Source organism: Pristiophorus japonicus, chromosome 5 (assembly GCF_044704955.1).
Source record: "Pristiophorus japonicus isolate sPriJap1 chromosome 5, sPriJap1.hap1, whole genome shotgun sequence".
Lineage (NCBI taxonomy): Eukaryota > Metazoa > Chordata > Chondrichthyes > Pristiophoridae > Pristiophorus > Pristiophorus japonicus.
This window is the reverse complement of record NC_091981.1, coordinates 160,108,128-160,135,673: the sequence shown is the minus strand read 5'-3', so window position 1 is coordinate 160,135,673 and position 27,546 is coordinate 160,108,128. Positions and strand designations below refer to the sequence as shown.

General features: G+C 46.6%; 1 protein-coding gene across 1 annotated transcript in view; it reads right to left on the bottom strand.

Annotated features, from left to right (window-relative positions):
* Positions 1–27,546, bottom strand: part of LOC139264487 (collagen alpha-1(XXVIII) chain-like) — a 405,978-nt gene that overhangs the window by 87,907 nt on the left and 290,525 nt on the right. The window contains exon 23 of the mRNA XM_070881040.1: positions 23,448–23,516. Within this exon, the coding sequence (XP_070737141.1) occupies positions 23,448–23,516 (69 nt within the window). The remainder of the gene's footprint in view (positions 1–23,447; positions 23,517–27,546) is intronic.

Genomic DNA, 27,546 nt, shown 5'->3' with positions numbered 1-27,546 from the left:
ACCCCACAAAAACATTCCCAATACATAGCCCATGCCACCACAACATAAATTGCAAAAAAAATTAATAGTAAAAACAATCACACTTACCTTACTTTAAAGGTTCCCCACCCGATTTCTCAGCCGTTCACTGTGGGGCGCGCTGCGGGGCATACAGGTCGGGTGGGGGTCAAAAAGCATGGCGGTGTCACAACCAGGGGCGTTGCACACCGTCACAGTTCTTCTGGGCGGCACTGCTCCGTGCTGCCCCAAAAACCCCCGCAGGGTGCTAGAGACTGACCGCCCGCCCAGAAGACCTCACTACCACCATTGCTGCCGCTCCAGGGCAAAAAACGGAGCGCAAAGGACTGGAAAATCCACCCCCTTATACAAACTTACATTAGCTCAGCATACCAAAGACCTGTTAATTTCTATGGTGTAAGTGGGTGAAAGTTTCATGGCCTTACTCATCTACAGTGGCCTTAAGGCAGTAAAGCGTATCTAAAGGATGCTGAAGCTACACAAAGAAGAAGCAACTATCATTATGACTCTATCTGTATGTTATGTATTAATGCTTGGGGGTCACCAGACACCCAAGCATTAATACAGAGGGCATCGGGCTGTACGCATGTAGTATGCGTGCTTGGACACCTGTATATAAGCTGTGTGTCTTTGTCAAGCTGGCACTCTTGGGCTGGAATAAAGATGGATCAGGTTGCAACTGAGTGAGTTTACAGTAACCAGACTCTTGAGTCATTACAATTGGCGACGAGGTAATTTAAGAACCTTCGCATGCACAATGGGCACGGTTGGAATCCTGGAGAGATTCGTGGAGGGCGAGGATTGGGCGGATTTTGTCGATGCCTGGATCAGTATTTTGTGGCCAATGGAATGGAGGCAGAGGCCTATGCAATTAAGCGCAGGGCAGTTCTCCTCACCGCTTGTTGTCTGAAAATTTACGGCCTCATGAAGAGTCTTCTCTCGCCTGTACGTCCGGCAGAAAAAGGCTACGAGAAATTGTGTACTTTGGTGGGTAACCATCTGAAGCCAAAAGAGGGGATCAGCATATCACGTTACTGTTTCTACACACATGTTCATGCTGAGGGCCAGGATGTGTTGGGATTTGTCGCCGACCTGCGACGTCTTGCTGAGCCGTGTAAGTTCGGGAACATGCTGGAAGACATGTTGCATGATGTCTTCGTGATAGGCATCAGCCATGATGCGATCCTCAGGAAGCTGTTGGCTGTAGAAACGCGGGATTTGAAAAAGGCCATCGCGACTGCCCAGGCATGCATGACAATGGATGATAATTTGAGGCAGATATTATCGACGAGTCGGAGTTTCACGGCAATTACTGTAAACAAGGTGGCGTCGTCTTCGGGCAGAGCTACTTACACGAAACCTGCCGCTGCTCAGAACCTGCCAACTGGTTTGAACCAGATTTCACCCTGTTGGCGTTGTGGGGGCAATCATTGGCTCACCACGTGTTTGATGAGGACCAGTTCAGTGATGGCCCGGATACGCAACCCGAGGAGGAAGTGAATGGACTGTATTCGTTCCTGAGCAAGAGCCAGCCGATAGTCGTTAATGTGAAGCTGAATGGCATGCCTGTATCAATGGAGCTGGACACAGGTGCAAGCCAGTCGATAATGAGCCAAAGGACATTCGACAAGCTGTGGGACACTAAGGCTGCGAAACCGAAGCTGAGTCTAGTCAATGCCAGGTTGCGTACTTACACTAAGGAACTCATACCCGTGCTCGGCAGTGCATCAATCGAGGTGCCATGTGACGGTGTGGTTCACGAGCTACCATTATGGATCATTCCAGGTAATGGTCCAACGCTGCTCGGCAGGAATTGGCTCGTGAAAATCAAGCTGAACTGGAATGATGTCAAGATGTTGTCCTTGGTGGATAATACTTCGTGTGCTAAAGTACTGAACAAGTTTCCTTCTTTGTTTGAACCGGGCATTGGCAATTTTATGGGACCAAGGTGCAGATTCACCTGGACTCCAATGCAAGGCCTGTCTATCACAAAGCTCAGTCTGTTTCATACATGATGAGGGAGAAGGCTGAAATTGAGTTTGACAGACTCCAGCGTGAAGGGATCATATCACCCGTCAAGTTTAACAAGTGGGCTAGTCCCATTGTTTCTGTGTTGAAGAGTGATGGCATTGTCAGGATTTGTGGAGACTACAAGGTTATGATTAACCGATTTTTAAAACAGGATCAGTATCTGTTACCGAGAGATGATGACCTGTTCGCCATGCTAGCTGGTGGAAAGTCGTTCACGAAACTGGATCTGACGTCGGCCTATATGACACAGGAGCTTGTCAACACTTCAAAGAAACTCACCTGCATCAACATCCATAAAGGACTGTTCATCTACAACATATGTCCTTTTGGGATTCGTTCGGCTGCAGCCATATTTCAGAGGAATAGGGAGGGTTTACTGAAGTCCATTCCTAGAACTGTCATGTTTCAAGATGACATTCTGGTCACAGGTCACGACACTGCTGAACATCTGAACAATCTTGAAGTCCTACAGCGTCTGGACAAAGTGGGACTCAGGCTGAAATGCTCGAAGTGTGTATTCATGGCACCTGAAGTCGAATTCCTTGGGAGGAAGATTGCTGCTGATGGCATTAGGCCCACTGATTCGAAAACCTAGGCATCAGAAATGCACCCAGGCCTCAGAATGCGATGAAGCTGTGTTCGTTCCTTGGGCTACTCAACTACTTTGGTAATTTTTTACCCAGATTGAGCACTTTACTAGAGCCACTGCATGTGTTACTAAGAAAAGGAAACAACTAGGTCTGGGGTGTGTCTCAAGATAGAGCCTTTGAGAAAGCCAAGAATCTGCTATGTTCAAACAAGTTGCTTGTTCATTATGATCCGTGTAAGCGTCTTGTATTGGCCTGTGATGCTTCATCATATGGGGTTGGCTGCGTACTCCAACAAGCAAATGAATCGGGCAAGCTACAACCTGTTGCGTATGCTTCGAGAAGTCTGTCTAAAGCGGAAAGAGCTTACAGTATGGTAGAGAAAGAAGCTTTGGCCTGTGTGTATGGGGTTAAAAAAAATGCACCCGTACCTGTTTGGTCTTCGTTTTGAACTAGAAATGGATCACAAGCCACTTATTTCATTGTTTGCGGAAAACAAAGGTATTAATATGCATTCAAAGGTGGGCGCTGACATTGTCTGCCTATGATTACGTCATCCGTCATAGACCTGGTACTGAGAATTGTGCCGATGCACTGAGTCGTCTGCCCTTACCCACAACTGAGATGGAGATGCCTCAACCTGCAGATCTACTGTTAGTAATGGATGCTTTTGAGCGTGAAGGAACCCCTGTCACTGCTCAACAAGTTAGGATCTGGATAGCCATGAGCCTATTTTATCGGTTGTGAAACATTGTCTACTCAGTGGTGATTGGTCTGCCATACCTATAGAGATGCGTGAGGAGACCAAACCTAACAACCGTCGCAAGGATGAGCTGTCCATTCAGTCAGATTGTTTACTGTGGGGTAATCGTGTAATCACGCCTAAGAACGGTAGAGAAAAATTTGTACTCATAGCACTCATCCTGGTATTGTCATGGTGAAGTCCATTGCTAGGTCTCATTTATGGTGGCCTGGAATTGACTCTGATCTGGCATCATGTGTGCATCAGTGCAATACTTGCATGCAGCTAAGTAAAGTACCAGCGGAATCTCCGCTGAGTCTTTGGTCATGGCCATCCAAACCATGGTCGAGGATCTACATTGATTTTGTGGGCCCGTTCGAAGGAAAGATGTTTTTTGTCTTAGTGGATACATATTCTAAGTGGATAGAGTGTTTTATTATGTCATCCAGCACGTCTACAGCTACCATTGAGAGCCTTCGTATCATGTTTGCTACTCATGGTTTACCCGACATTGTTGTGAGCGACAATGGATCTTGCTTCACAAGCCTTGAGTTCCAGGAGTTCCTGAAACTCAATAGCATCAGACATGTGAGATCAGCTCCATTCAAGCCTGTTTCTAATGGTCAAGCAGAGCATGCCACTCAAACAATCAAGCAAAGTATGAAAAATGTAACTCAAGGTTCACTGTAGAGACAGTTGTCATGTATATTGCTCAGTTATAGGTCAAGACCTCATATGCTTACTGGGGTTCCTCCTGCTGAACTACTGATGAAGAGAAATCTCAAGACCAGGCTTTCTCTTGTTCATCCTGATTTGAATGATCGTGTTGAAAACAGACGTCAAAGTCAGCAATGGTGTCATGATCATGTGCTGTGTCATGTGACATCTCGGTCAATGATCTGGTTTATGTACTGAACTATGGTCAAGGTCCAAAGTGGATTGCCGGCACTGTTACAGCCAAGGAGGGTAACAGAGTGTTTATTGTCATGCAACAGAGTGTTTATTGTCGTGCTCAAGAATGGGAAAATATGCAGGAAACACCTAAACCAGGTTAAACTGCGACACACGGATGAACTGGAACCGAGTGAGGAAGATGCAGTCAATGACCAACCAACCAACCATTGTTCACTCATCAGAGGACTCTTCTGACATTACTGACTCTGAACCTTCAGCCTCTGATGTGGTCATGACCACTCCCATCAGATCGGCTACTCAGCCCTCAGTCTCAACGGACTCAGAACACTCGCCTAGAGCCAAAGTTGAACTGAGACGATCAACTCGTGAGAGGAAAGCCCCAGACCATCTTAATTTGTAAAAAGACTGTTGTTAAGATTTTAAAAGGGGGATGTTGTTATGTATTAATGCTTGGGGGTCACCAGACATCAGAGGGCGCCGTGGTCGGAGGTCATCGGGCTGTACGCATGTGGCATGTGTGCTTGGTCATCCATACATAAGCTGTGTGTCTTTGTCAAGCTGGCACTCTTGGGCTAGAATAAAGATGGATCAGGTTGCACCTGAGTGAGTTTAAGTAACCAGACTCTTGAGTCATTACATTGTACCAGCCATGGAGGCCTTGAATGTCTGAGCTGATTTTTGAACATTTTCCAGGATGCTGTTGCCAGCAGATTCAGGAAAAGCAGTTTGTGTGTTACAAAATTGAGTCTTTAACATAAAATGGATGGTTTAATACAACCTTTCCTATTAGCACTCCTAATAGCTCTCTCTCTTGCAGGCCTGAGAGAAATCGTACACATCTTAACATCTTTGTCCATCTGCTACAGCAGTCTTCACTACATTTGTTTAATATTACACATAATGATGCAGACAAAGCAAATCATAACACATTGCACAGCATGCAAGAGTTTAAAGCCTTGTATCCACCAAGTGATAGTATCCACCAAATATTATCACATCGTAAAAAATTATCTCCTGAACTTAAAAGATTCTCCAGCACGCCTTTTGCCTTCTGACTAAGTAATATTTCATCCTAGCCAACTGTTCCAATTTCAGTGTTAACTCAGGGGGACCAATTCTGAATATTGTAATTTCCATCCATGTCCTTCTCTTTTTGAATTCCAATCCCTCTGATATTATCAGTGTGTTTAACTCTATCCTGGTTGTTTAATTCATTTGTATATAAAAAGTAACAGTTTAAATTAGTAGTGAAACAGTATGGCCTAGAAACTCGCGGTCCTACCGCTGACTGTTAAGGCCTGTTTCAGTAAAAAAAATGGCAGCTGCTGCATTTCTGCCCACTGCCATCGGGTCCCACGACGGCCGCCATTTTCAGCAGTGCAGCCATTGCCTGTGCTCACCGAAAGTATTGTAATTAGTCGGAACATGACGTCAATCAGCGTGCAACCCCCACTCATCCATTTTGGATATAACCGCCCAACGTGCAACCATTAAAAGCACTTCAACAGCGTTAACAGCCATGTGGAAGCTTCAACTGACAAATGTAAGGCAGCCAGAAATATTATCTTCACATAGCAGTGTTTATATTAATCGCAAGCCGAACACAGGCATCTTCTACCCTTTGAACTCATTTTAGTGTGGAAGCAAGTCATCCTCAACTCCGGGGGACTGCTGAAGAAGAAAAAGGTCTTGAGAGCTATCTCTTGAGATTAGTGGGTAAAGTTAATGTTTTGTTCGGTGGTTTGCTTATTTGAAACTGTCCTGTTTGAGATTGTAATACTGAATGTAACAAATGGGTAGATGTAGAATATTGCAAGTGATACTTCTGAGTGACTATAAGAGTAAACTTGAGGTTTGGATTAGGAATCACCTTTGGATGTTCAGTGTTTCAGTCTCTGAAATCTGAAGTGTGAACTTAAACTGTTTAAGTTATCAATTATGAGTACTCTGTCCTCATTGTGGAATGGTAAAATGTCCTCAGTTGTCAGACCCTCCTAAGCCAGTGACTAAAGTAATCTCAGCTTATCAATGAAATTATGACTGAAGTATAACGGTTTCAAAAAGTACAAAGCACTGGATTTGATCATTCCTGTCATATGTCCTTTTTCTTCCTGCTTTAAGAAAATTAAAACAAGCATTTAAAATAAAGAGCTTGGCTTAGTCTCTGTTCCTTTAGAATGAGATGTCTGGGTAAAGTGATGGGGAGAGTCCTTGAAAGCATTAAATGGGTGGTCTTGGCTCAATGTCAAAAGAAATTAACTGTGGTCCTTTCACCAACACTGAATGCTGCATGCTATCTTCAGCACAATGCGAGGTACAAACTTCCAATAATTAATAACACACACACCCTCCCCCCTTCTCTTCCTGTAGTGACCTTGTCTGCAGTAAATGCCTCGTGTGACTTTATAATACAGCGCAGAGACACTACATTTGGCGACGGGAAACGGGAATCAACAACTCACGAGAATGGCCACCGGTAGCACAGATGAAAGGTTCTGTGTTGGTGAGGACTGGGACGATTTCATTGAGAGGCTCCAGCAGAGCTTTGTCACAAAGGACTGGCTGCAAGAGACAGCAGCCGACAAGCGAAGGGCACATCTACTGACCAGCTGTGGGCCTAAGACGTACGTGCTGATGAAAGACCTGCTCGCACCTGAGAAGCCGGCAGACAAAACCGTTGAGGAGCTCAGTAAACTGACCAGTGAGCACCTCAAACCGGCGAGCAGTGTACACATGGCCCAACACCGATTCTATTCACACAGACGTCGGGAGGGACAAAGCATACCGGACTTTGTTGCGGACCTTTGGCCAGCCTCTGTAAGTTCACAGATGCCTGCAGGGAGGAGATGTTAAGGGATTTCTTCATTGAGGGCATTGGTCATGCCGGGATTTTCAGGAAGCTTATTGAGACCAAGGACTTGACTTTGGAGAGGGCAGCTTTGATAGCTCAGACTTTCATGGCAGGGGAAGAGGAGACCAAGATAATTTATGCGAGCAGCCCAAGTTTCAAAGTGGCGATAAACCAGGGAGTTAATGTTATAAAAGCGATACAGAACCCTGCAGGCAGGCAAGGGCAATTCGACATCACCCAGGCAGGCAGGCAAGGGAAATTTGACACCGCCCAGGCAGCAACAGATTCCAGGGTGGGACAGCAACAGAGACACTGGCAGGAGGATTGGCAATTCACACCATCACAAGGGACAATGCGTCCCGGGATGGGAACATTGACACACAGCAACAGAGTGATCAGGAGTAATCAAAGAGACAATCAGAGAGGAATGCCTGGTAACAGTCCCTTTGTCCACAACAATCTCAGCTCATGCTGGAAGTGCGGGGGCAGACACAATGCGAAAACCTGCAGGGTTCAACAGTTTATCTGCAGAAGCTGCAATTTCAAGGGGACATTTGGCCAGAATGTGCAGAAAATCCATAGCGAGGTTAGTTTAAGAGGCAAAGGAACCAGCCGAAGAGTCTGCAAGGCAGTTGGATGCTTGGGGCACAGCCATGGACGCTGAAGTCCAGCGGATTCACGTGGCAGACATCCACAGCTCATACACTAAAACGCTGCCTATGATGATGAAAGCTCTATTAAATGGCATCCCGGTACACATGGAGCTGGTCACAGGAGCTAGCCAGTCACTTATGAGTGTCCAACAATTCAAAAGACTATGGCCACTCAAAGCTAGCAGACCCAAACTAGAACGCATTGTACGAATGTACACCAAAGAGATCATCCCAGTGCTCGGCAGTGCAAATTTGGTGGTCACACATAATGGATCAGAGAACCGACTGCCACTCTGGATTGTCCCGGGGAATGGTCCCGCGCTTTTGGGGAGGAGCTGGCTAGCCGAGATGAACTGGAAATGGGGGGATGTGCACGCCATTTCATCTGTGGAGCGAAGTTCATGCTCACAGGTCCTACAGAAATTCGAATCACTATTTCAACCTGGTGTCGGGATCTTCAAGTGCACCAAAGTAGTGATACGCATCACCCCGGATGCCAGACCAATGCACCACAAAGCCAGAGCCGTGCCGTATGTGATGCGTGAGAAAATTGAGAGTGAGTTGAACAGGCTGCTAAGGGAGGGCATAACATCGCCTGTTGAATTCAGTGACTGGGCAAGCCCCATCGTCCCTGTCCTTAAAGCGGATGGCTCGGTCAGGATTTGTGGCGACTACAAGGCCACCATCAACTGAGTGTCACTACAGGACCAATACCCACTTCCGAGAGCGGAGGATCTTTTTGCCACGCTGGCAGGTGGCAAGCTGTTCACCAAGTTGGACCTCACTTCAGCCTACATGACGCAGGAACTGGCTGAAGAATCCAAGCTATTAACCACCATCACTATGCACAAGGGGCTATTTGTATAAAACAGGTGTCCATTTGGCATTCATTCAGCGACCGCTATCTTCCAGAGGAACATGGAAAGCTTGCTTAAATCGATTCCTGGAACAATCATATTCCAAGATGACATCCTAATCACGGGTGGAGACACCGAGGAACACCTCCACAACCTGGAATTCTGGAATTTTTTGAGGATGTAACTAGTAGGGTGGACAAGGGAGAACCAGTGGATGTGGTGTATTTGGACTTTCAAAAGGCTTTTGACAAGGTCCCACACAAGAGATTGCTGTGCAAAATCAAAGCACATGGTATTGGGGGTAATGTACTGACGTGGATAGAGAACTGGTTGGTAGACAAGAAGCAGAGAGTCGGGATTAACGGGTCCTTTTCAGAATGGCAGGCAGTGACTAGTGGAGTGCCGCAGGGCTTAGTGCTGGGACCCCAGCTCTTTACAATATATATTAATGATATAGATGATGGAATTGAGTGTAATATCTCTAAGTTTGCAGATGACACTAAACTTGGTGGCAGTGTAATCTGTGAGGAGGACACTAAGAGGCTGCAGGGTGACTTGGACAGGTTAGGCGAGTGGCAAATACATGGCAGATGCGGATGTGGATAAATGTGGATAAATGTAAGGTTATCCACTTTGGGGGCAAAAACACGAAGGCAGAATATTATCTGAATGGCGGAAGATTAGGAAAAGGGGAGGTGCAGTGAGCCCTGGGTGTCATGGTTCATCAGTCATTGAAAGTTGGCATGCAGGTACAGCAGATAGTGAAGAAGGCAAATGGTATGTTGGCCTTCATAGCAAGGGGATTTGAGTATAGGAGCAAGGAAGTCTTGCTGCAGTTGTACAAGGCCTTGGTGAGGCCCCACCTGGAATATTGTGTTCAGTTTTGGTCTCCTAATCTGAGGAAGGATATTCTTGCTATTGAGGGAGTGCAGCGAAGGTTCACCAGACTGATTCCAGGGATGGCTGGGCTGTCATATGAGAAGAGACTGGATCAACTGGGCCTTTATTCACTGGAGTTTAGAAGGATGAGAGGGGATCTCATAGAAACATATAAGATTCTGACTGGACTAGACAGGCTAGATGCGGGAAGAATGTTCCCGGTGTTGGGGAAGTCCAGAACCAGGGCACACAGTCTTAGGATAAGGGGCAGGCCGTTTAGGACTGAGATGAGGGGAAACTTCTTCACTCAGAGAGTTGTTAACCTGTGGAATTTCCTGCCGCAAAGAGTTGTTGATGCCAGTTCATTGGATATATTCAAAGGGAGTTAGATATGACCCTTACGGTTAAGGGGATCAAGGGGTATGGAGAGAAAGCAGGAAAGGGGTACGGAGGGAATGATCAGCCATGATCTTATTGAATGGTGGTGCAGGCTCGAAGGGCCGATTGGCCTACTCCTGCACCTATTTTCTATGTTTCTATGTTTCTATGGAGGAGGTGCTACGCCGACTGGACCGAGTAGGCTTGCGACTAAAGAAGCCCAAGTGTGTATTTTTGGCCACAGAGGTTGAGTTTTGGGCAGGAGGGATCCAGCCTACCGAATCCAAAACGGAGGCAATCCGTCATGCGCCCCGGCCCGGGAACACATCGGAGTTGCGATCATTCCTGGGACTCTTAAACTACTTCGAGAACTTTCTGCCGAACTTAAGTACATTGTTGGAGCCACTACACGTGCTCTTGCATAAGGGTTGTGAATGGTTTTGGGGGACTGTCAAGAACGGGCCTTCAATCGGGCGCGGAACCTGCTTTGTTCTAATAAGCTGTTGACCTTGTACGACCCCTGCAAGAAACTGGTTTTAACCTGTGATGCATCATCTTATGGGGTTGGGTGTGTGTTGCAGCAGAGTAATGATGAGGGCCAACTTCAACCTGTGGCTTATGCCTCCAGGTCGCACTCGCAGGCAGAACGGGGATATGGGATGGTTGAAAAGGAAGCACTTGCATGTGTCTATGGGGTAAAAAAGATGCACCAGTACCTTTTTGGCAGAAGGTTCGATTTAGAAACGGACCACAAGCCGTTAACATCCCTGTTGTCCGACAGCAAAACTGTCAATGCCAATGCGTCAGCTCGCATACAGCGACGGGCTCTCACGCTGGCTGAGTATGATTACACCATACGGCACCAGCCAGGCACCGAAAATTGCATTGATGCGCTCAGCAGGCTCCTGCTGACAACCACCGAGGGGCCGTCGGAGCAAAGCGCGGAGATGGTCATGGCCGTTGAGGTTTTTGACACCGCAGGCTCCCCCATCACAACCTGCCAGATCAAAATCTGGACCAACAGAGATCCCCTCCTATCACTGATAAAGAAATGTGTCCTAACTGGGGATCGGGCGCCCGCACACGGAGCGTGCCCTGAGGAGGTTAGACCGTTTCACAGATGGATGGATGAGCTCTCCATCCAAGCCGACTGCCTACTATGGGGCATCCAGATAGACATGCCCCAGAAAGGAAGGGACGTTTTCATCAGGGAACTCCACAGCGAGCACCCAGGCATCGTGCTAATGAAGGCCATTGCCCGGTCACATGTATGGTGGCCGGGAATTGACTCAGACCTGGAACACTGTGTTCACAGGTGCACGACGTGTGCTCAGCTGGGAAATGCCCCTAGGGTGGCCCCCCTCAACTCGTGGCCCTGGCCCACCAAGCCATGGTCACGCATTCACATAGACCATGCGGGCCCGTTTATGGGAAAAATGGTCCTGATTGTTGTCGATGCAAACTCGAAATGGATCGAGTGCATCATATTGAATTCGTGCATGACATACACCACTGTGGAGAGTCTGCGCACGGTATTTGCAACCTACGGCTTGCCAGACATCCTAGTTAGTGACAATGGCCCGTGCTTTACTAGCTATGAATTCCAGGAGTTAATGTCGGGAAATGGTATCAAACACGTCAGGACATCGTCGTTCAAGCCGGCTTCCAATGGCCAGGTGGAACGTGCGGTTCAAATCATAAAACAGGGCATGCTCCGGATTCAAGGACCCTCTCTTCAGTACCGCCTATCGCGCCTCCTGCTGGCCTATAGGTCCCGACCGCATTCACTCACGGGAGTCCTGCCCGCGGAACTACTCATGAAACGCACGCTTAAAACGCAGCTGTCCCTCATTCACCCTGCTCTGTCAGACATTGTTGAAGGCAAGCGCCAGTCCCAAAACGAGTGCCATGTTCTCAACTCAGTGGGGAGATGCATAGAAATCAATGACTCTGTATTCGTTCTCAATCACGCATTGGGACCCAAGTGGCTTTAGGGCACTGTAATAGGCACAGAGGGGAATAGGATCATAGTGGTCAGACTAAACAATGGGCAGATATGCCACAAACATCTGGACCAGGTAAAGAAAAGGTTCAGCATGGACACTGAGGAACCTGAAATAGACCATGGGATGTCAACCACACCACCGCCAGTAAACGAGCAACAAGGACATTCACCAGCATGCACAGTCCTTGCGGCCAGCCCGGACAGGCCGGAACCAACTCAGGCGACAGAGTCGCATGCCAAGGCCCAACCACCAGAGCCACAACTGCGGCGCTCCACGAGAGAGCGTCGACCGCCTGAAAGACTCAATCTTTGACCCAAAGACATTGGGGCAGAGGTGATGTCATGTTTGTAACCTTCACATAACTATAACCAATATGTAACAAAACTGTATACAACTGTGAAATACACACCTTGATCACATGGGGTGAACTTGTGGGAGACACTCCTCACCTGGTCAGCCAGGTACTTAAAGGGAGCTTCCACACAGACTCAGACTCCTTGATCCTGGAATAAAGGTACAGGTCACATAGTGACCTTGTCTGCAGTATATGCCTCGTGTGACTTTATAATACAGTGCAGAGACACCACACTTCCAATCCAATAAAACCCATAGTCCAATCGGAACACAGATTTTCCTGGCGCAGTCAACAGACCCCGCCCCACAAATGCACAATTTGTCTGTAACATTGATTGATGAGCTGGTGATAGGCAATATTGCCTAACAAATATGGCAACTGTTCCATACATGGCCTACAGATTCACTCACTTCGTCCCCATTCTCTTTAATTGCAAGCAGGACACTTCGTAACTTTTGGCCTCTTGCTGAGCTTAGCGCGGAAAGAACGACGTGTTGCACTACAAATTCTCTGCACTGCTGATGTTAATTAGCACGCAGCACCAAAATACCGGTACTGCCCGCGCACTCTCTGCGGGCGACCATTAGCCTTGGCGGTGCTATTACCGGCAGGTTTCCGGCATATTGCAATTTCTAGACCTAAATATTTTCAATCTCCTGAGCCACATTACCCAGTTAATGTAGTGGTGTTGGCAACATGACTGAGCATGTCTAGGACCCGTCCATCAGTGCATCTTCATCATGCATTGCACATACTGGTTGCCTTGCCTGCAATATAGCACATCTGCGCATACAGCGGTAGCCTAATATCTTGCCACACGAGACGTCAGCTACAAGCCATTTCTGCCTTTCTGTACTTTATAATCAAAGGAACGCGGTAGTCTGGAGACAATTGATTAGAATTTCCGGCTACATGGTTGGGTAGTGGTCAGGTTACAAATTACAGATTAGGCAAGGACACATCCATCTCCAAATGATTATTAATTAACTATTCGTAACTAATTTCCTAGCCTTTGCGAGACTATGTATTGAATCTAGATTGATATATTTTGTTCCAAGGTAATTTATGTTTCTCACAGGTGTACTCAAACATCCTGTCCCCTGACCCCTCAGTTCGTGTTATCACAACATTCCCCAATGTCACGCATGATCACCTAGGGTGCTAATTTTAGACCCCAGTTGGTGAGGTAATTCTCTTGCTTCTACCTCATAGCCTCAGTTGCTTTCTCCATCCTGATTCACAAGTACAATCTTGTCAACTCATTTACACATTAGCCCCAGAGGAACCTTACCGTCCAATAAATTAACATAGATAAATATCTAGTTTAACCTATTTGTGAATCTTAGGGCCTGTGTTTGGTGAAAGCTAAGTTCCACCCAAGTACCGTCCAAAGGATCGCTAAGATCTTGTTGGTACTTTGGGCGGAAGTTTCATGAAAAAATGTGGGAAAGACCGCCAGGCGGCAAAAATGGGCCTTGCACGCCAATTCTGGGCGGCAAATGCGATCCTCGGCAAAGTACCGCCGAGGATAGAGTCGGGCCCAGGGATGGGGGAACTGATTAAAAAAAAGTTGAAATCCTTCAGGGGACCTCATCAACCTAAATCCCTGCAAAAGAAATAAAGAAAAGTGCACTAACCTTTTTTTACAGGTCTTCATACTTACCATTCAGGCAAGACCTGTCTCTACGCGGTGGTCTTTTCCCCTGCTGGAGCGGAGGACTGCCCAGACCTCAAACTGGGGACGCAGCCGGCGGGAGGACTCTTGTGGGCGTTGCACATTAGCGGATGCCAGCGGACGGTACCCAGCGGTCTTCCCTCCCCTGCAGTGTGAGGACCTGAAGAAAGTCACTCGCAGGGGAGAGCGCTCAAAAACCATTGAGACCGCTGAGAAAACTCGGCAGCAGCCAACGGTAAGTCGACCAAACGCGGGCCCTTAAGAACATAAGCACATAAGAAATAGGAGCAGGAGTAGGCCATTTGGCCCCTCGAGCCTGCTCCGCCATTTAATAAGATCATGGCTAATCTTCTACCTCAACTCTGCTTTCCTGCACTATTCCCATATCCCTTGATTCCCTTAAAATCCAAAAATTTATCAATCTTGGTCTTGAATATACTCACAACTGAGCCTCCACAGACCTCTGGGGTAGAGAATTACAAAGATTCATCACCCTCTGAAGAAAGTTCTCCGTAACTCAGCTCTAAATGGCCGACCCCTCATTCTGAGACTGTGATCCCTAGTTCTAGATTCCCCAGCCAGGGGCAACATCCTCCCTGCATCTACCTTGTCAAGCCCTGGAAGAATTTTGAATGTTTCAATGGAGATCACGTCTCATTCTTCTAAATATAGGCCTAGTCTACTCAATCACTCCTCATAGGACCCCCCATCTCAGGTATCAGTCTGGTGAACCTTTGTTGCACTCCCCCTATGGGAAATATATCCTTCCTTAGGTAAGGAGACCAGAACTGTACACAATACTCTAGGTGTGGTTTCACCCAGGGCCCTGTATAATGGCAAGGCTGAGAGAAGTGTCAGACTTAGATTTCTTCTTCATTCTCGGGATGTGGGCGTTGTTGCCAAGGTTAGCATTTATTGCTCATCCTAGGTTCTCTGGGAAGGTGGTGGTGAGCCTTGGTCTTTAACAGTTGCAAGCAGTTTGATACAACTGAGAGACTTGTTAAGACCTTCAAAGGGCAGCCAAGAGTCAATTATGTTATTGTGGGATTCGAGTAACATATAGGCAAGACCAGGTAATGATGGAGGTTTTCTTCCCTAAAGAATATTAGTTGAGTTTTTACAACAATCCGACACCCTCGTGATGAAGTGAAAGGAAACCCAAAGTTGGAAGCACAGTCTGTGGGGAGTAAGTGATACAGCAGTTTCTCCCCTGTTTCAGAAATGGTTAAATAGACATGTATAAAGTGGCTGTGAGATAGGTTGTCCTGCAGGGCACCCTCCCCAGAGAACGTCAATCCATCATGTATGGCTGCAGGTGGTAAGCTTGCTCAATGTTACGCACACTATTTTGTGGACGTGGGATTGGGTGGTGAAGAAATCATACGAAAGAATTTGGCAAGGAAATACCTCTTGACATGTATCTTGTGCATGACCCAAATATTGCTTAATTCAAAGAGTTGTCTGTTCTCCTCATTCAAGCCAAATGCTTGCACAGCCTTACCACACATTTTTTGTATCTTATGTATACTCAGGCCTTGGTTTGGCACACCTGTGTCAGCTGTGCCTCAGTGGGTAGCTCACTCGCCTCTGAGTCAGAAGGTTGCGAGTTCAAGACCTACTCCAGGAACTTGAGCACATAAATCTAGGCTGACACTCCAGTGCAACGCTGAAGGAATGTTGCACTGTTGGAGGTGCCGTTTTTTGGATAAGACGTTGAACCGAGGCCCCGTCTGCTCTCTCAGGTGGACATAAAAGATCCCATGGCACTATTTCGAAGAAGAGCAGGGGAGTTATCCCCGATGTCCTGACTAATATTTATCGGCCACGAACATAACAAAAACAGATTATCTGGTCATTATCACATTGCTCTTTGTGGGAGTTTGCTGTGTGCAAATCGGCTGCCGTGTTTCCCACATTACAACAGTGACTACCCTCTAAAAGTACTTAATTGGCTGTAAAATGCTTTGAGGCATCCGGTGGTCGTGAAAGGCGCTATAAAAATGCAAGTCTTTCTTTCTTCAATGTAGAATTGGAAACTTTGCTACGCTCACCTCTCTCAAGGTCCTAACACCTCAGGCCAATATGGAACAACCTAGCTGTATGATGTAGATTCACTTACTGACACCTGGGTTGCTGTACAGACTATGCACATGTCTGTCACTGCGCATGTGCTCTTTCAACTTCCAACATATCAAGACTGATTGGGGAAACAAATGCCACCTTCAGGGCCCAATCCAAACCTGGGGAGCAATGTCCCTCATCAATTCTCCTGTGTTAGACCCAAAAAGATCCATTGCATTCTGTGGACCACCCTACATGGGTAATGGTGGGTCGGTACTACCCACCTCAGGTACAGGCAGACATCTTTCTGATAAATGCTCTAGAAATTCTCTTTGTCCTCCAGCTCACAGGATAAGAGGAATTTCAAAGGAATAACATCCTACCAGAGGGGCTGTTGAACATGAAAGTGAAACGCCCATGACTGACAGGTGGTAAGAGGGCTCAAATAATAATAAAACTGTAAAAAATAGTTCAAAATTAAGCGAACAGAGGAAAACCATAAAAAAACAATAAAATTATATTTTCATATTTGAGGATGATTTTTTTTCGGAGGAGAAGGGAGGCACTTTCTGTGGCTGTGTGTCACAAAGGCCTTATCTGTACTCCAGCTGTTTTTACTGACCTGGATGAGCTTACTCCAAAGGAGCAAAGCAGTGCCAATTCCTGAGAAGACAACCACACCCCCAGAATGCCGCATGATCATATATGAGGCTTGCCCCATGGATCAGAGTACAAGCCTTTTTGTCCTCCAGCACACACCCAGAGCAATACCTGTTACACTCATAATAAAGTATGAGGCTGAGTACTGTGTGTTGTGAGCAAGTGTGACCTTAGCTCCTTTAATAAGATTCCAGAGTGCAAGTACCTCGTGGGTGGCCTGCTTATATACCGTGCTCCCAAGAGATGCTGGGATCCCTTGGGACTCCAACACGAGGGCCCTCTGGTGGTCAGGTGTCATGCAGGTTACAAAGGGTAAAATATATAACATCACTCCCCCCGTCAAGTCAACAGTACACTTATTTACAAGGTGAGACGATCTGGGGCTTTACGCTCCCTTGTCGATCGTCTCGGTACAAATGCAGGTGTGGGTGGGTTGGTCAGTTCTTCACTGGGCTGTTGGACAGCCGGCCTTGCTGGGTTGCTGGGGATGATGAATTCAGTTTTGTGGTCAACCATGATGTCAGTTGCCACTTGTCTGTGTGTTGGAGGGTCAAAGTCGGTGGTGTCCTCTTCAGGTTGTTCGTAGCTGTTGGTGAACCGCAATTTGATTTGGTCCAAATGTTTTCTGTGCGTTTGTCCATTGGACAATTTGACCTGAAACACCCTACTCCCCTCTTTGGCTGTGACCGTGCCAGTGAGCCATTTGGGACCATGTCCATAATTGAGCACAAACACAGGATCATTGATCTCAATATCCCGTGACAAATTTGCGCGGTCATGGTACACACTTTATTGATGCCACTTGCCCTTCACGTGATCATGGAGATCAGGGTGGACAAGAGAGAGCCTTGTTTTAAGTGCCCTTTTTATGAGCAGCTCAGCTGGGGGAACCCCGGTGAGTGAGTGGGGTCTGGTGCGGTAGCTGAGCAGCACTCGGGACAGCTGGGTCTGCAGGGAGCCTTCCGACACACGTTTCAAGCTTTGCTCAATGGTCTGAACTGCCCGTTCTGCTTGGCCATTGGATGTGGGCTTGACCGGGTAGATGTGACGTGTTTGATACCATTGCGGATCATGAATTCCCTGAATTCAGCACTGGTGAAGCACGGCCCATTGTCGCTGACTAGGACATCAGGCAAGCCGTGCGTGGCAAATATGGCTCATAGGCTTTCAATGGTGGCCATGGATGTGCTTACAGATATTATTGCACATTCAATCTATTTCGAGTAAGCGTCCACGACAACCAAAGACATTTTGCCTAGGAATGGGCCCACAAGGTCTACATGGATCCTTAACCACTGTTTGGATGGCTACGACCACAAACTAAGCGGTGCCTCTCTGGGTGCATTGCTCAGCTGAGAGCAAGTGTTGCACTGGCGCATGCATGACTCTAAATCTAAGTCGATGCCGGGCCACTACACATGGGATCTGGCTATGGCTTTCATCATTACAATGCCTGGGTGGGTGCTGTGCAGTTCACATATGAATGTGTCTCTGCCTTTCTTGAGCAAAACCACACGATTGCCCCACAATAGACAGTCCGCCTGCAGGGACAACTCGTTTTTGCATCTGTGGAACGGCTTAATCGCCTCCTGAATCTCCACTGGGACACCGGACCAGCTCCCATGGAGGACACAGTTTTTTTACCAAGGACAGTAAAGGATCCTGGCTGGTCCAGGTCCTGATCTGGCGGGCCGTAACGGGAGACGTCTCATTCTCGAATGCCTCTATAACCATGAGCAAGTCCGCTGGCTGTGCCATTTCCACCCCGGTGATGGGCAATGGAAGCCGACTGAGAGCATCTGCGCAGTTCTCTGTGCCTGGTCTGTGGCAGATTACATAGTTGTATGCCGACAGCGTGAGCGCCCATCTTTGGATGCGGGCAGAGGCATTGGTATTAATTCCTTTGCTCTCAGAGCTCATCGAATGTATTCAAGTCACAGATAGATAGATTTTTAACCAATAAGGGAATTAAGGATTACGGGGAGCGGGCGGGTAAGTGGAGCTGAGTCCACGGCCAGATCAGCCATGATCTTGTTGAATGGTGGAGCAGGCTCAAGGGGCTAGATGGCCTACTCCTGTTCCTAATTCTTATGTTCTTGTGTTCTTAACGATATGAGCGGCTTGTGGTCAGTTTCAAGCTCAAACTTGAGGCCAAATAAGTATTGGTGCATTTTTTTAAAACCCGTAAATGCATGCCACAGCCTCTTTTTCAACCATGCCGTAGGCCCTTTCGGCCTTGGACAAACTCCTGGACGCATAAGCGACCGGTTGCAAAATCCCCGATTTGTTAGCCTGTTGTAGCACACACCCGACCTCGTATGACGACGCATCGCAAGCTAACACTAATCGTTTACCAAGGTTATACAGGACAAGCAGTTTGTTAGAACACAACAGATTTCTGGCTTTCTTAAAGGCAGCCTCTTGTGAATTCCCCCATACCCAGTCGTCTCCCTTGCGCAGTAGCGGATGTAGAGGTTCCAGCAGGGTGCTTAACCCAGATAGGAATTACCAAAATAGTTAAGGAGTCCCAGGAACAACCGCAGCTCCATCACGTTCTGTGGTCGCAGCGTATTCTTGATGACCTCCGTCTTTGCGTCGGTGGGTCTGATACCGTCTGCTGCGATTCTCCTTCCCAAGAATTCGACGTCCTGTGCCAGGAAAACACACTTCGAGCATTTCAACCTGAGCCCCACGTGATCCAACCAATTAAGAACCTCCTCCAGATTTTTCAAGTGCTCCATGGTGTCCCGACCTGTAACCAATATGTCATCCTGGAAGACCACTGTGCAAGGAACCGACTTTAGCAGGCTCTCCATGTTCCGCTGGAAGATCGCTGCGGACGACCGAATCCCGAATGGGCACCGGTTATAGATGAACAGACCCTTGTGCGTGTTGATGCAGGTGAGGCCTTTCGAAGACTCCTCCAGCTCCTGCATCATGTAGGTCGAGTTCAGGTCCAGCTTGGTGAACGTCTTCCCTCCAGCCAGGGTCGCAAATAGGTCGTCTACCTTAGGTAGTGGGTACTGGTCCTGCAGCGAAAAACGGTTAATCATTACTTTATAGTCCCCACAAATTCTAACCGTGCTGTCCTCCTTGAGTACCGGAACAATCGGACTGGCCCAGTTGTTGAATTCCACCGGCGCAATGATGCCTTCACGTTGCAATCTGTCCAGCTCAATTTCCACTTTTTCACGCATCATGTATGGTATCGCCCGAGCCTTGTGGTGGATGGGTCGCGTACCGGGAACCAAATGGATCTGCACTTTCGCCCCCGAGAAGCTTCCAATGCCTGGCTCAAACAACAATGGGAACTTTCTCTGAACCTGGGCACATGAGGCGTCGTCGACGGACGAAAGCACTCGGATGTCGTCCCAGTTCCAGTGGATTTTTCCCAGCCAGCTTCTACCAAACAACATGGGGCCATCCCTGGTATAATCCACAGCAGGAGTTCGTGTACTACTCCGTCGTAGGAAACTTTGACTTCTGCACTGCAATTACAATGATTATTTCCTTGGTGTAAGTCCTTAGTTTGGTGTGAATGGGGCTGAGCTTGGGCCTGTGTGCCTTTTTAACCCACAGCCTGTCGAAGGCCTTTTTACTCATTGTGGACTGATTAACCCCCGTGTCTAACTCCATAGATACTGGAATGCCATTCAGTTCAACTTTCAACATTATTGGTGGACATTTCGTAGTGAACGTGTGTACCCCGTACACTTCAGCCTCCTCAGTACGAGTCTCAAATTCAGCCTGATCCACTGTAGATCAATCTTCCTATGCAACGTGGTGATTTGCATGGTTTGCAGCTCGCCTGCACATTCATTGGAGGTGTCCCACTGTTCTGCAACCATTGCACACATAGTGCTTAAAGCGGCATTGATGGGGCCGATGATCACCTCCGCAGCGCCAACAGGGTGTTAACTGCCTCACATTAACGATTGATGGCGGACTCTGGGTCAATTGAGGTCGGGCCACAGAAGCCGGTCTGTTTGTTTTGCCACGTACATTTCTGCTCAATACCGACATTACTTTATGCACAGTACTGGCCGAAACTTCTTTGTTCTGTAAAATCTGTTTGGTGTTGTCGCTGGTGGACATAAATGCCTGGGCTATCGTTATGGCTTTACTTACATTCAGAGTTTCTACAGTCAACAGTTTGCGAAGGATTGTCTCTTGTCCAATCATTTGTTCTAGGAATCCCTCAAACTCACAATGTCCTGTGAGGCGCCTTAGTTCGGTGACGTAGCTCGCTACTTCCTGGCTCTCTGATCGTTGACACGTGTAGAACCGATATCTCGCCATTAAAACGCTTTCCTTAGGATTTAGGTGCTCCCAGATCAGCGTACACAATTCTTCGTAGGATTTCTCTGTTGGTTTTGCCGGGGCCAGGAGATTCTTCATGAGGGCATAGGTTGTTGCCCCACAGACAGTTAGGAGGATCGCCTTTAGTTTGGTAGCGTTCCCATCTCCTTCCAGCTCATTGGCCATGAAGTATTGGTCGAGTCTCTCCACGAAGGCCTCCCAATCATCCCCTTCTGAGAACTTCTCTAGGATGCCGACCGTTCCTTGCATTTTTCGTGCGGTAGTTATTACCGTGTCGCAAATTGTTACACTCATAATAGCGGGTGAGGCTGAGTACTGTGTGTTGTGAGCAAGTGTGACCTTAGCTCCTTTAATAAGATTCCAGAGTGCAGCTACCTTGTGGGTGGTCTGCTTATATACTGTGCACCCAAGGGATGCTGGGATCCCTTGGAACTCCAACAGGTGGGCCCTCTTGTGGTCAGGTGTCATACAGGTTACAAAGGGTTAAATACCTAACAATACCCAGTACAGGCACAGGAACCAAGCTTCACATTCTCACCTCCCTCCACACATTGTTTTTTGTGCCTCTGTTGCCAGTCCAAGGGAATGCATTTCAGAACCTGTGAAATCTGAGCATCATCTGGACACTGGCAATTTTTAATGGTAAAACTGTGTTCAAATCACATTGCTCTGTCCTATATACCAGAGTAACAAGATACTGTGGCCTAGAAATTGGGTATATCCCTGCTTGGAGCCAGTAACCCTCGCAAGGCGGGACTTCCTGTGGCCGACGCAGAATTCCCGCCCCACGACCTAAATTGGGGTCACCGCCCCCGAGAGGAAGTGGAGCACAATGTCACATGCTCCACTTCCTCTTGGGGATGGATTTGGAGCGCTATGTGGGTGAGCATCGGAGCGCTATACAGCCTCTCCGCGTAGCGCTAATGCATTTGACGGCCCCTCCTCTTCTGTTAAAAGGGAGGGACGCTACGAGCCCTGCAGGCCTTTTAATGGGCCTCCACTCAGCCACTGGGGATGCTGGGGTGCCGTGGCAGCAGCCCGGCACTGAATCAGAGTGTTGGGCTGCATGATCACGGCACGGACCCCATGAAATCAGCGGACAACGTCCCGACTGTTGATTCGAATTTTTTTTAAATCATGGCGTGCGGTGCAGAGTACCTCCCTTTTAACTTTCGCCCCACGAGCTGCATGGGGCATGGCTCACGACCTGTGAGGCTGGTGCTGACTTTGCCTCTGACAACCTCACGGGGTGCTGCCCAATTTCCGCTGCGCGATGATGTCAGCACCAGAGGCAATATCAGCAGGGGCACGGCACTACTTGATTCACGCCTCCGATAACTCCTGCTCAATTACGCGGGAGCCGGTAGCGCACATGGGCGAATACACCTTTGCGCCCAGTTATCGCCCCCAGAGGCGCTAATGGGAGGCGCACAACAGGTCAATTTCGGCCGCTGTGCTTTTTTCGTAGGAGAAAAAGATAAAAATTATTTCAAGTTTCTATAGGTTTAAAGAATAGGGAAAATTATTCACTCCTGCAATTCCAGTGGGAGCCCCTCTCCAAGAAAGCAGAGGTCGGAGGTAGGTCTACAACACGTAACACTGATTCTCTGACCAGCTTTACCTTCCAGCTCAGCTTCCTGCTGGGAGTGTGGGATTGGTAAATTTACCTTTATATGCCACTAATGATTGCAAATATTATCTCTTCATTCTTATCATTCTGCCTGAAGTGTGTGACCTTACAATTTTTTGTGGGGGAATTTTAATTCCTCCCGCACAGCAGAAATGTGGTTAACATTGGATAACTTCATTTCCCACTCAGCTCCTGACAATTTTGGATTTTAACACTATTAATTTGGCAATTGATGAGATGCCCGCTGGACTTAATGGGTACCTCTTGATTAATGTAAATCAGAGTCCCATGACATCAATGGGAACAATCACATTTTAACCTGGGCTTGAGCGGGAAAACCAGTGCACCAGCTGTCGGGTGGACAAATGGGGTTAAAAAATTATATTGTGGGGCGCAGAGTAGCACAAGGAATGTTGCAGCCTCCCCTTCCCTGGACTCCTCACCCTTCCCTCCCAGGAGCCACTCCTGACATTCCCTCCCGTGACTTACTGGCTTGCCACCAAGGCTTCCTTTGGTGCCAGCCCAACTTCCACGCCCACCCACCAACCAGCTGCTGCTTTCTGCCGTTTCACAGGGGGGGTGGTGGGGAGGCAACTGACCAGCAGCAGGCAGATGAGGTGAGGCAGTTACAATACCCCTCAAACTTAGGTCTGTTATGTACATTTTGCACTCGCCTGCTTCCCTCCCACCCAAAGCCTGCTGGGAGTTAAAGTCTACCCCTGGAATTCAAAATGTATCACAAGAGATGGTTTTGAGAAGAAAAACTTAAATGAAATATAAATGATATACAATTTTCAGGGCCAATGGTTAATGCGACTATTTCAGTTACCTTGGGTCCTATTGTTCCAACTCCTGGATCACCAACGGAACCTTGTGGCCCTGTTGGCCCTCGGTCACCCTGCAACAAAAACATTTTATACAATGTTAGTTTTGCAATAATTTTGATGTCTTTCTATTGGTATTCTACATTTACGTTGTCAAAAGCATGGGCTAGATTTTCCACTAGGTGGCTAAGGCCCCCAAAAATGGGCCTTATTCCAGCGATTTGTGATGTATTGCCCATGCTGATCGCCGGCATAAGGCCCATTTTTTTTTGCCGATTTTCCACTCGGCCTTACCCCAGGGATGTCAAATGGGCAATCTGATTTCTCAGCGAGTGGGGTGCGAACATGGCATGGGGCTGGACCTGGAGGGAAACGTGGCCGCATGTAGGGGGGAGGTGTTTTTTCACAGTTTGTTCACTTGTTCAATTGTTCTTGTTCCGGTTTTGTTAGTTTTTTTTGTTGTTATTGGTTAATTGTTAATTGTTAATTGTTAAGATTTTGTATTTTGTATTTGAGGGAAGGGTGGGTTGGTGCGGGGGGCGGGGGGATAATTTTTCAATTTTTATTTGCGTTTTTGTTAATAAAAAAAAATGTCTTTAATTCAATAAATTGTGTGTGTCTTCTCTCTTAGTTAGTTATCAACTATACAGATGTTATTCCATATCTGAGCATTCTATTAATATACGAGTACTTTAGTAACACCTTCTAATAAATTCCATTGCATAAAACCTATTCACTAAAAACCTGTACATAACCTATTCACTAAAAACACGTAATAATATCTATATGAAAAATTACAGCTCTCATCCTCATTAAATTCTATTATATAAAACCTAATTATATAAAACCAAACGTAATGATAACTATACGAAAACTTACAGCTCTCAGTAAATTATACTATCTAAAACCTATTTAATAAAAATAACGTAATACCTATTTATATTCCCTGTCTCAATATTCTGAGTACAACTAGCTCTCTAATTAAATCACAACTAATCCTCTATCCTTCCATTGAAGTCAAAATGGCGTCCGTAGTGCCCATTTTCTTTTTCTTAGGTCCAGAAAAAGCAACTATTTCTCAGCACTATTTTGGGCCTTACATCGGCCCAGCGAAGTGCATGCTAGGTGCTGAAACTTGGGATAGGCCTTGTGTGGGCTATAATTTTGCCAATCTTCTCGGCGATCAAAGTGGAATCTTAGGCATCTGTTTATCGGGCGATATTTTGGGGCTAGTTTCCACTTTTTGCTTAAAATGGGCGATAGAGGTCCGTTTTGGGCCATATATGGGCCATAACTGGGCGATGTGAAGTGGAAAATCTAGCCCCATATTTCTCTGCAAGGCAAAGACTTACCTGGTCCCCGACGACAGCCGCGATCAGGCCCGATCAGCCCGATGCACTGCAGCAGAGTGCCAGGCTGATCGATCGGGAGCGAAGATGATTGGAAAAAATGGACTGAGAATATTTCAGAAATTTTTTCACCTACCTCGGCCACCTGGCCTTTAAGCATCGCCCCGAAGCACCCGGCCTCCCGATCAATGGCTCCTGCAGCTGCCGGTGTTTTCGCCTGCCAATGCTGCATGGGGCGGATCCGAGGTTCAGGTCTGGGGCGCTTCCAGGGCGACGCACACGGCGATGACAGAGATCGGGGTGCAACGTCTTACTGCTGCCGCAAACCTCCCGCCGAATTTAGCGGGAGTCGATCTTCTTGCCGTGCCTGGTCAGTAAGTGCTTAGTGCCCTGTTATCGTCCTCGGAGGTGCTAAGGAGGCCAATTTCTAGGCCATACTTTATAAATGTTTTATTCTGACACTTAAAATATTTCACAATATTCGTAAATTGCATTAGTCCCACAAACTATTTTAAATCACAGTCATTATTTTAAATAGAATTGCTTTAGCATTGCCAATCAACTGTTCAGCTTTTGGTTGAGCTGTTTTTCCAATGATTGATTGTGCCAGCAGGAACAATAGATGGTGCCACTACCAGTCGGCAGATTATCTGTTCAGTCAACTGCTTATGTGAATCCTGATCTTGACTGCTGAAACAATGGCGGAGACAAAGGGAATGTAATGTGAATGATTCAATAAATCTGCAATGCTTTATTTTGATTAATTGAATCAATGCTGTGATGCATTATACTGTGGCAGCATGAAAATGTATTTGTGGGTTTAAGCCAAGGCTAAAGACAGAACCTGCCTTCATATAATGCCTTTCATATCCTCAGGACGCCCCAAAGAACTTCACGGCAAATTAATTACTTTTGAAGTAGAGTCACTAATTATTTGTGTGCAAACAAAGCAGCCAACATGTGCACAGCAAGTTTCTACAAATAGCTGGCTCATTTTTGTAGCAATCTAGCCTTTGCATCAGTAGGTTGTGAGGTCAAGCACTACTCAGAAATCCGAGCACATAAACTAGTTTGACACTTCAGTGCAATATTGAGGATTCCTGCTTTGTCAGAAATGTCGTCTTTCAGATGGATGTCAAAGAAGTCATGGCACTTTTTCAAAGAACAGCAGGGAATTCTGCTGGTATAGTGGTCAACATCCATCCCTCAGCCAACACCAATACAACATATTATCTGGTCATTCAGCCCACTGATATTTATGGGATCTTACTGTGCACAATTTGGCTGCCGCCAAGACTACTCTTGAAAAGTAATTTATTGTCTGTGAGGACAGGAAAGGTGCTACATAAACGTAAGTTAATTTTTTACCTATTAACAGTATTTTCTACATCAAAAAGTATAATTGGGTGCCGTGAAGATGAGTATGAAGTCAAAGTTTAAACCACATTCACACTTCACCTTTGAGTTGGATGATCCTTTTCAAACATATTTTACATCCACATCTCAAGGAATATAGGGACATATATTCCTTGGTTCATTCATTTAAAAAAAGGAATGTTAGTGTCGGGTGAAGAAGGAGCCAGACACAGGAGAAATCTCAATATTGAGGTGAGTAGTGGTCTGGAAGTTTAAATGAAAGAATAAAAGAATCCGCTGCCTGGCATAAATTGTTGCTCTACAGTTTGTGACATTTTCAGTCGATATGGACTTTTTGCTGTTTTAATGGTTTAACCTTGATCTGAAGTGGCAGAATAGCACATAGTATCAGGATATGATATATGATATATTAGTAGAAGTGTAGTAGGATTGTTGCTAGATCACCAATAATATTATTTTCTGTGGAATTTTTAAATAACATTCATAACACAATGTGACACAACATAATAATGTTTCTTCGACAGTTCACACAACATCCCTTTAAGGCTTGGGTGACCTGATGACATTGTAATGCAGAAGATGTCTCAACATGACCACTCTCACACGATATTGGGCCTGACTGTGCTCCTGGAGCTACCGTTAACCTTTTCATAATGTCAGGTTTTGAACATAAAGCCTCCACTAATGTGTGACTCATCTGTTCACTTCTCTGCTTATTTTATCAGTTTTATTAACACTCCCACCATTGTCCACCAGTTTTGGGTTGTTGCACCTTGGTTATTCACAAAATAATTTTGTTCTTGTTTTTCACAAACTCTAAAGAACATTTTATATTTCCCACAAAATGTTTGTCATAACTTGCCAAAATAAGATCAGGCTCACGAACATCAAATAGTATCAGCAATGTTCCTGACCCTTTTGCACATGCCCGAGATTATTACCACTCTTACCAACAGATCACAGCTGGTCAAAATGAGTGGCAAGTTCAAGAATTTGTTTTATTATGTACACGCTAGGATTGTCTGAGATAGTTACAGTGGATGATCTAACAAACATGGACAAAAAAAGCTGCAACCACATCTAGAACCAATCCACACTGCCCTTTTAGTTACTCTGACCTGGTACTGACTGGTGCTGTACCAACTGCGATCAGGGCCAGCAATCCAAAGAAATATAGAAGACACCAAAGTATTTCAGACCCACCTTGCAGACATCTGAGAAACCTTGAAGAGCAGTATAAAAAGGATAATGAGTATTTTTTATTGTTGTTGCCACTCCTGTCTCCACACTACTTCAGTTTTACTATCTTAGTACTGACCCTTTTGTGATCTATGCAACTTTCTCCTGTCATCAACACCGAGCTTTCAACATCTGTACA